Genomic DNA, 8,963 nt, shown 5'->3' with positions numbered 1-8,963 from the left:
CCGATCCGGATGCCCGAAGGAGGATTGAGAGGATGATCAAGACCCTGAGCCAGAAGTTGAACTTAGATGACTAGTTAGGTTTTTATTAATTTAGCAATGTAGTTTTTTAAAGTTTTTTTAAGTAATTTAGTAATTTAGTTTACTAATGTTTTTTTTTGGCTAAATATGATGTAGTTTTTTTAATTAAGTAATGTATGCGTTTTTTCAAATTTGTAATGTTTAATATAATATATTTTGATATTTTATTAATTAAAAATAAAAAAAATAATGATATTAAAAATTAAAAGCAAATTGAGTTTAATTGATAGGGCATCATCCACTATGGCTTCCACTAGGGCCAAATCGTTACAGAAAGAAGGGGCATACTGATGTGGCAACTACTAGGGCTTCCACTAGGGCATCCATTGTGGATGCTCTAATGCGAAAACTGCAAGTATTAAAACTGCATATTTCGAATAGGAAAGGGCAATTTATTTCGAATTACACGAAGTTTTATTTCCATCAAAATTTTAGAATTATTTTAATTTTACTAGATTTTTAATAAAATCATTTAATACTCAAAAGTTTTTAAACTAGAAATGAGTATCTAGGTGATCAATTGCTAACTAATTAGCAATCTAAAATTAAGATTAATGTTTAACTATTAGATTAGGAGATCTAATGATTATGCCAAGTGGATTATATCTTAAATTTAAATAATTATTAAATAAAATTAAAGGGTAATAATGTCAACTCTCTCTTATTAAAATTATACTAAAACTTTAAATTTACGTAACTCTATCAATTTAAATTATTTTTTCGTAAAAAATATATCAAATTAAAGGTAATTTTATGAGGATTGTAACTGGATCTCAATTGTATATGTTCTGACGACGTTTGAATGATGAAATTTGATGATTTTTATTTTAGTTTTCGTATATGATGATAATCAGATTTTTTTATCAACAAATACATCAAAAAAATCTCAATATAATGCATATAAAATCTCAATATAATGCATGTGAAATGTGAAATCTCAATATAATGCATATGAAATCTCATTGTGTTAATATTTGCAATACACTATGTTGATATAACAGAACGACGATCTTACCCTTTTGTTGATATTTTGTTTACTATTTATTGAGATTAGTAAGATTTAATCTCATTCATTCCTTTTAAAATCTAAGGGTTAAGATGTGGTCTTGATTTTGGATTGTAAATATAAGTAATATAAGAGGATCCTCTAAATATACCTCTATCTATATTTATAAAAATATATGGGAGTGTTTGTCCACCATTAAAAATCCTATTTTAAAAAATAATATCAATTAAATAAAGAAAATTATATACTCAAATAAAATTTATGTGCCAAAGTTTTATATAATCATATTAAATCACAAAAAATAAAGCATTACAATTCATTTGGTGGGAAAAAGAATATCAACTCCGGTGATGATAACTTATCTTGATTAATCCAAGATAATGTACTCCCCCGTTCCCTCATAGTTGAGGCGAAACTTTTCGGCACAGAGTTTAAGAAATGAATGTTGAGTGTGTTAAATAAATAGATAAAAAAATAAGAGAGGGAAAAAAGTAAAGAGAATAAAGTAAAAGAGAGTAAAGTAAGAAAGAAAAAAAAGCTACTAGAAATGACTCAATTATGAGGAAACTTATCAAAATGGAAAACTGACTCAATTATACGGAACGTATGGAGTAATAAGAATGATGTTTAGTAGATCAAGATTTCAAAACATATGGAGTAATTATTTATGTATTTGATAATCAAAATTAAATTTAAGATAAGATAAGATGTAAAAAGACTTTTATATCCGTACGAAATAATTATGATTACTAATTTAGGTTCATATTGAATTAAACTTAATTAACCATTAATCTATTTAATTATTTTGTCAATCATTTGATTTAATTTCATTAACATATTTAAATAAGTTTAATATATAATTAATTAAGTCATATTAAATACATCCTTTTCCGTCCTTTAAAAATAAAAATTAGTATTTCTATTTTTGGTCGCCCCTAATAGAAATTTTCTAAACTTGTATTTAATGATGTGGACCTTACAATTCACTAACACTAATTTATTCTTTTTCTCTTTTCTTTTCTATTTTATTAAATCTCCTCTTTTACTTTATCAATTATGCATTATAATCAGTTTCATTTCAAAAGTTTCTATTTTTCAAGAATCGAGGTAGTACATGTTTTAGGAAAAGAGTTTTGTAGGACAAGAACCAAAATTAAAATCCAATAACAATAGCTTACACTGATTTTTTGCGTGAAAAAAGGGTCACTATGATAGCTTAACCAATGATGAACAAAAATCAAGAAAAAAAAGCTCAATATCATTGTCTCACATGCACATAGTACCAAAATGTTAGCGATGACGGTCATGGAAAAGCACCACCGCCCGCACACAACCATTAACAGCGAAAATCGAAACATTTATTCATACTTAACACACAAAACATTATTACTTAATACACAAAACATCTTTTAAAATCATGTACCATTATTCAAGTGTGATAGTATCTATTGTGAAATAGAGAGTGTAATAATAATGAAATAAGATATATTTAAAGGAGAAGATAACATATTAAAACTCCAATTAAAACATAATTTTTGTATTAGGATCTGTTGAAACAAAAAATATACTGAATTCCTTTGCATATTCTCTCTAGTTTATTGTAAGTGATTCACAACTATTTTCACAATTAGAGCATCCGCAATGTGGCGGACGATGCCCGATGCATCGTCCGCGGACGATAGGGCATCGTCCGCCCACTGTGGGCGGCGCGGACGATGCAACGCGTTTTTGTTTTTTTTAAATTCAAAAATTATTTTTATATAAATACCCCCTACCCCACATTCACATTTTTAACATTTCTATTCACATTTCAACTCTCAAATTACACTATTTTAAAATGGATTCCGGTGAACACCCAAGTCCGAATAGTCCGATGTTTGGGATGGTGCATGTTGGCCGGGTGCATGTTGGCCGGGTACAGACCCTGACGAATATCGGCCCTTCGACTCCAACACGCAGTATGATCCCGAATTCAGTACGGATTCGTATGGTCTGTCCGACATGGAGCCGTCTCCAACCCGCCCCGCCGCCCCTTCCCGCCGCACCGCCGCCGCCGCCCCTGCCAGAAAGAAGCGGAACCGGCACCGGGCGTACAAGTTGCCACCTCCGGAAACGAATGAAGAGTACGCCCCCTGGAGGACGAACTACCAACCTGATGAAACTCTCATCTTGGCGAGGTGTTGGGTGGATATTTCGGAGGACCCGGTATTTGCGAACAACCAAAAGCAGGTTGCGTACTGGGAGCGCATCGCTGAGCGCTACAATGAGGCGAAGCCGCCGAGCGCGTACAAGCGCCATAGGGAGCAGCTCTGCAAGCACTGGGATCAGGTGAAGAAGCAAGTCAACCTGTTTTCGGCGGAGTACGAGAAGTGCTTGAGGGAGCAGGGAAGCGGCGAGAGTTTGAGCGATGTGCGCGATAGAGCGTTGTTGTCGTACCAGTCATTGTACAGCGACTTCAAGCATTTCAACATCTGAGTGCTCTTGAAGGACAAGCAGAAGTTTCAAGGAGGGATTCTGCCATCGGCTGCGCCAAAGAGGACGAGGACCACCGAAGCCGGTGCTTACACGAGCAGCGAAAGCGGCGCATATCCGGTGGACCTCAACTGGACGATGTATGAGGAGGAAGAGAGTTCCGGGACACTAGTGTCCACCCGGCGTCCCGTTGGCGTCAAGGCTGCGAAGAACAAGGGGAAGGCGAAGGCGACATCCTCCTCACAAGCTGCGACCGCCCCCCATCGCCTATCCCGACCCCGACCCCGACGTCACTTGCCTATGCGGAGTTGGTAGCGGCCGCCAACTGGAGGACGTTGTTGGACACGCACAACGCCCTCATGCAATGATCGATTAGCTGCGCTGTAAGTTGGGACTTTTGTAGAGTAGTCAACTTTTTTTTCATTTCTAACTCGTGTAATTTTTTTTAATCAATGTTGGATTTGCCGTTTTTAATTAATCGTGGTGTTTTTTAATTATTTTGGCGAGGTGTTGGGTGGATATTTCGGAGGACCCGGTATTTGCGAACAACCAAAAGCAGGTTGCGTACTGGGAGCGCATCGCTGAGCGCTACAATGAGGCGAAGCCGCCGAGCGCGTACAAGCGCCATAGGGAGCAGCTCTGCAAGCACTGGGATCAGGTGAAGAAGCAAGTCAACCTGTTTTCGGCGGAGTACGAGAAGTGCTTGAGGGAGCAGGGAAGCGGCGAGAGTTTGAGCGATGTGCGCGATAGAGCGTTGTTGTCGTACCAGTCATTGTACAACGACTTCAAGCATTTCAACATCTGAGTGCTCTTGAAGGACAAGCAGAAGTTTCAAGGAGGGATTCTGCCATCGGCTGTGCCAAAGAGGACGAGGACCACCGAAGCCGGTGCTTACACGAGCAGCGAAAGCGGCGCATATCCGGTGGACCTCAACTGGACGATGTATGAGGAGGAAGAGAGTTCCGGGACACTAGTGTCCACCCGGCGTCCCGTTGGCGTCAAGGCTGCGAAGAACAAGGGGAAGGCGAAGGCGACATCCTCCTCACAAGCTGCGACCGCCCCCCATCGCCTATCCCGACCCCGACCCCGACGTCACTTGCCTATGCGGAGTTGGTAGCGGCCGCCAACTGGAGGACGTTGTTGGACACGCACAACGCCCTCATGCAATGATCGATTAGCTGCGCTGTAAGTTGGGACTTTTGTAGAGTAGTCAACTTTTTTTTCATTTCTAACTCGTGTAATTTTTTTTAATCAATGTTGGATTTGCCGTTTTTAATTAATCGTGGTGTTTTTTAATTATTTTGCATTGACATATTTGAAAACATTTAAATTAATTAACAAAACAATAGTGAAATCTATAGGGCGGTTTATAGAGTGCCCCACTGCAGGTGGAAGGGTAGGAGAATAAAATAATGATGTAACGGTGCATAGGGCACCTCATTGCTAATGCCCTCGTAGAAACAAGAAAAAAAAAGTAAACTCTATTTTTTGATAGACGAGCACATAAATTTAAGTGATTCTCAACAACTTTTCCTACTTAGAAAAACGAGAAATAAAATAAATCTCTATATTTTTTTATAGACAATCACATAAATTTAAAGATTATGTCACCCCACAGTAAGACCTCTATATATTCTGCCACTTGATGATGTAACCTTGGAACACAAAATTCGAACTTTTCACATTTCATATTAGAAAATTCAAATAACATGCTGTACATGTCAAGTAAAATACAACAGAAAACCAGAAATCCCTAATACAATCAACTTTCCCTTCTTCATCACCAAAATAAAATTTCACCTGCACTAAAATTTATTGCTTTCCATCAACTTAATTAGTATTTGCAGTATATAGACATCTCACACACACACCCAATCACATATTTATTGGTCACAACTAGTATTTTTTTTACAGTTCCTTTTTCTCTTATGGTTATTTGTAATTTTAAATTTTAGTAATTTTTTAGTTATAGGCCGGCGTCAAACGGGATGCCGGCCGAGGGCAGCCAAGAAGTACCGCCAATGAAGTTAGCCACCGTAAATTTGGTAGCATCCGGCGTGGTAATAACATGAAACCCGGGCCAGCCCACCCTGCCAGCGGTGGCGGCCCCTGGCCCCATATTCCCGTACTCAGCAAAATACAGCGTCTTGTAGGTGGAGCCACTGGAGCCCTCCCACTCGACCCATCCCCGGCGGGAGACCTCGCCGGCGATGTTGCTCTGCATCACGACGGCCCTGGAATACGCCTTCCACGGCCGCCCCAAATACAGGGCGAAGGATCCCTTGGAAGTGGAGAAGTCGGGGCCCACGGTGATCCTGCAGTTGTGGACGGAGAAGCCCGTGTTCTGGCCCGGGTCGGTGCGGCCGTTGGCGAGGATGGCGTTGAAGGAGGCGCCCGGGCGGGGGCGGCGGAAGATGAGGCTGCAGCTCTGGAAGACGGCCACGGCGTTGCCGAAGATGTAGTCGATGGTGCCGCGGATGTCGCACTCGCGGTAGAACTGGCGGAGGGAGAGGGCGTAGAGGGTGTCTTGGTAGCTCGAGATGCTGCACCGGTACAGGACGGACCGGTCCGAGGCTAATGCAAGGGCGATGGCCTGGTGCCCCTCCGGCCCCGCCGTGTTCTCGAACCCGATGTCCCGGGCTATGAATCCGTCGCCGTGCACGGCTGTTCAATGGAGAATATGGTGTTAATTAGCTCTAAATGATCATCAGTTAGCTACTTTGGATTGCCCCAAAGCTACTCCTAACTTTTTACTTTTTCATACTATAACCACTTCAAAAAAAATTGAATTTCTAAATTTAGTCTTTTCAATTATTGGTGTTTATATTATTCCAATTTGGGAAACTAGTAATTGTGCAAATAGGATAATATACTCTCTTCTTCCTATAAAATTTGTCATAGTTTGATCATGAGTTTTAATAAATAGAGTTATAATGTAAGTGAGTTCGAAAAGTTAGTAAAATAAGTTTTATATTCCTTCCGGTCCCTAATAGAAGTCCCATTTTTGACCTGCCTAGTTTTAGAATATTGTTTGATTTTGTAAATGAAAATGGTAGAAAGTTATTAGAATATTAGACATACTTTTATATATTATTTTTTTATAATAAAATGTGACTGGAGTGAGTTAGTGGAACGTAGAGTCCAATTGCCAAATATAGTAAAAATAAAATGAGACTTCTAATGGGGACCAGACAAAATGACAAAATGAGACTTCTATTGGAACTGGAGGGAGAATAAAATGTAAGTGATAATTAATTAGTGGAATATGGGGTCGACTGCAAAATAAAAAAAAAAGTAAAAATGAAATGTAACAAACTTTGCGAGATAGACAAAAATAAAAATAAGTTAGATTCACGATTAATAAGGATAACTCCTACTCTATTAATAGAACCGTGAACACTTTGCCTAGAACAGATAATATCATACTAGTTTGCATTGCTGAACCCTGATTAAAAAAAATGAAAGAGAGAGAGAACATACTAAAAGTGGCGGAGCCCTTGAGTGAAGCCCCCTTCCCCACACTTGTCCCAGCAGTGATGATGGTAGCATATTTGCCATCGCCGATCAAGGTGATCCCATCTTTGTTCGTACTGATTTTCTCATTATAAGTCCCGGCCTTCACATATATCACATATCGCCCCCCTCCGGCGGCGTTGATCGCCTCCCCCACGCTCTTGAAATCCCCACTCCCGTCCTTGGCCACCACCGCGTCCGCCTTCACCGTATTGCTCTGCAGCAGCTTCCTGTCCGCGGCGGACACCCACGCCGGGAAATCCCCCCCCTGGAGAAGCCTCCGCCCCTTCGCCGTGATGCGGTTGGCCAGGGCGAGGGAGTTGCTGGTGAGCTTGGAGAGATGGTCGATTTTGGTGTACATCTCGGCCGCCTGCGAGTGGTCGTGGATTGTGTCTCGGCAGGTTTCTTGGAAGGTGAGGGCGGCGCTCAGCCATGTTTGGATGTCGGATTTGTGGGTTTTGGGAGATTTTTGGATTAGTTGTATTGCTTGGTTCAGCCGATTCAGAGACATCTCCATGAGTTCGTGGCAGTAGTCTATACATTTTTCACATGGCGAGAGGAAATAATTAAACAATCAAACTGAATAAGATGAAGATATTATGGTGAAATATGAGTCTATGACTATAATAAGTGAGAGCAGAGTTTTTTTTTTAAAAGAATAGTACATTTTAAGTTGAAATGGATTTCAGAAAGAAACAGAGTTATTGGTTGGTGACTTTGGACGAACAAAAAGTAACAATAAGTGATTGTTTTTATAATATTTGGTGTAATTAATAAAGTATAAAACAAAGAGGCCATGTCCTAAAACAGAAACACAATACTTTCAGTACACAAATCATTACTACCATAATCCACTCTAGACAAATCGAATGGAGGATATAATAATAGTATAGACTAAATTGCATGATATACATAGATCATGGACTAAATTTCAGTTTTTAACCAACTCAAAAAATTAGGTCAAGAATAAATGAATTACTTCTTTCTTCACACTCGTTTTTAAAGAATAAAAATAAGTAAGTACATTGGAAAGAAAGTAATGTAATTGAGAGAATACTATAAGGAATAGTTTTCACTATATTATTAAGTCTCTTACTTTAATTTCTCTTTACTTTAACTATTTAATTATATTATTTTTCTAAAATGAAGTGGGTCAATTACCGTGGAATATATAGAGTACAATTTATCTACTACTATTATATACTCTATTACGAGTTATGATGTTAAATAAACATATTAAACAAAAGGGGTATATAAATAAATAAATAAATAAAATATAAGAGAGGAGGAGGGGTGTTTACCCATGGCAGTTTGGACGAGTTGGTAGTTTGGGGAGATGGAGTTAGAGGCAAATGAATGGATTTGAGGCATCTTGGTCTGTGAGATGGTCTCATTAACAAGAACTGACAAAAAATCAACATTTGGATCCCTTGATCCTAATCTTGTCAAAGTTTGGCCACACAATGTTGGATATCTTGTATAACCACATTGACCCCTCACAACCTCTTCATATGCTTCATTCCCTGCCCATGACACTTGACACAAACATGTTATTGCTAAAAATAATACAAGTACAATATATTTAGATGGCTCCATCAACCTCCAAATGAAAGCTTGAAAACTATTTTTTTTTCTTTGAAAAACAAATATAGACTTGTTTGAATAAATGAATTAGTTGCTGGCCTTTTTATAGGGTGAAAGGTGAGTGCATGCATGTCGATCTCACCAATTAGTTTAGGAGTCAATTTTTATTGAGCTTGACATGCATGTCGAATCACTATGGCCTAAGCTATTCGGATTGATTTATTATCTCATTGATATACAAATGATAAACCAAATTTTGATGTGTGAAAAGTTAACAAAAACTATTGATTTGATTATTAGAATATGATTG

At 38.6% G+C, this 8,963-nt stretch overlaps 1 protein-coding gene across 1 annotated transcript; it reads right to left on the bottom strand.

The window, feature by feature from the left end:
- Window positions 1-5,212: 5,212 nt before the first annotated feature.
- LOC121781083 (pectinesterase-like) lies at window positions 5,213-8,723 on the bottom strand. The gene is made up of 3 exons (XM_042178776.1): window positions 8,371-8,723; window positions 7,037-7,603; window positions 5,213-6,220 (listed from the first exon to the last, which is right to left on the bottom strand). Exons 1-3 carry the CDS (start codon window positions 8,663-8,665, stop codon window positions 5,523-5,525), a joined length of 1,560 nt encoding a protein of 519 aa, XP_042034710.1. The 5' UTR covers window positions 8,666-8,723; the 3' UTR covers window positions 5,213-5,522.
- Between the last annotated feature and the right edge of the window lie 240 nt (window positions 8,724-8,963).

This window comes from Salvia splendens, chromosome 20 (assembly GCF_004379255.2).
Source record: "Salvia splendens isolate huo1 chromosome 20, SspV2, whole genome shotgun sequence".
Classification (NCBI taxonomy): domain Eukaryota; kingdom Viridiplantae; phylum Streptophyta; class Magnoliopsida; order Lamiales; family Lamiaceae; genus Salvia; species Salvia splendens.
This window is presented reverse-complemented; position numbering and strand designations above follow the sequence as displayed.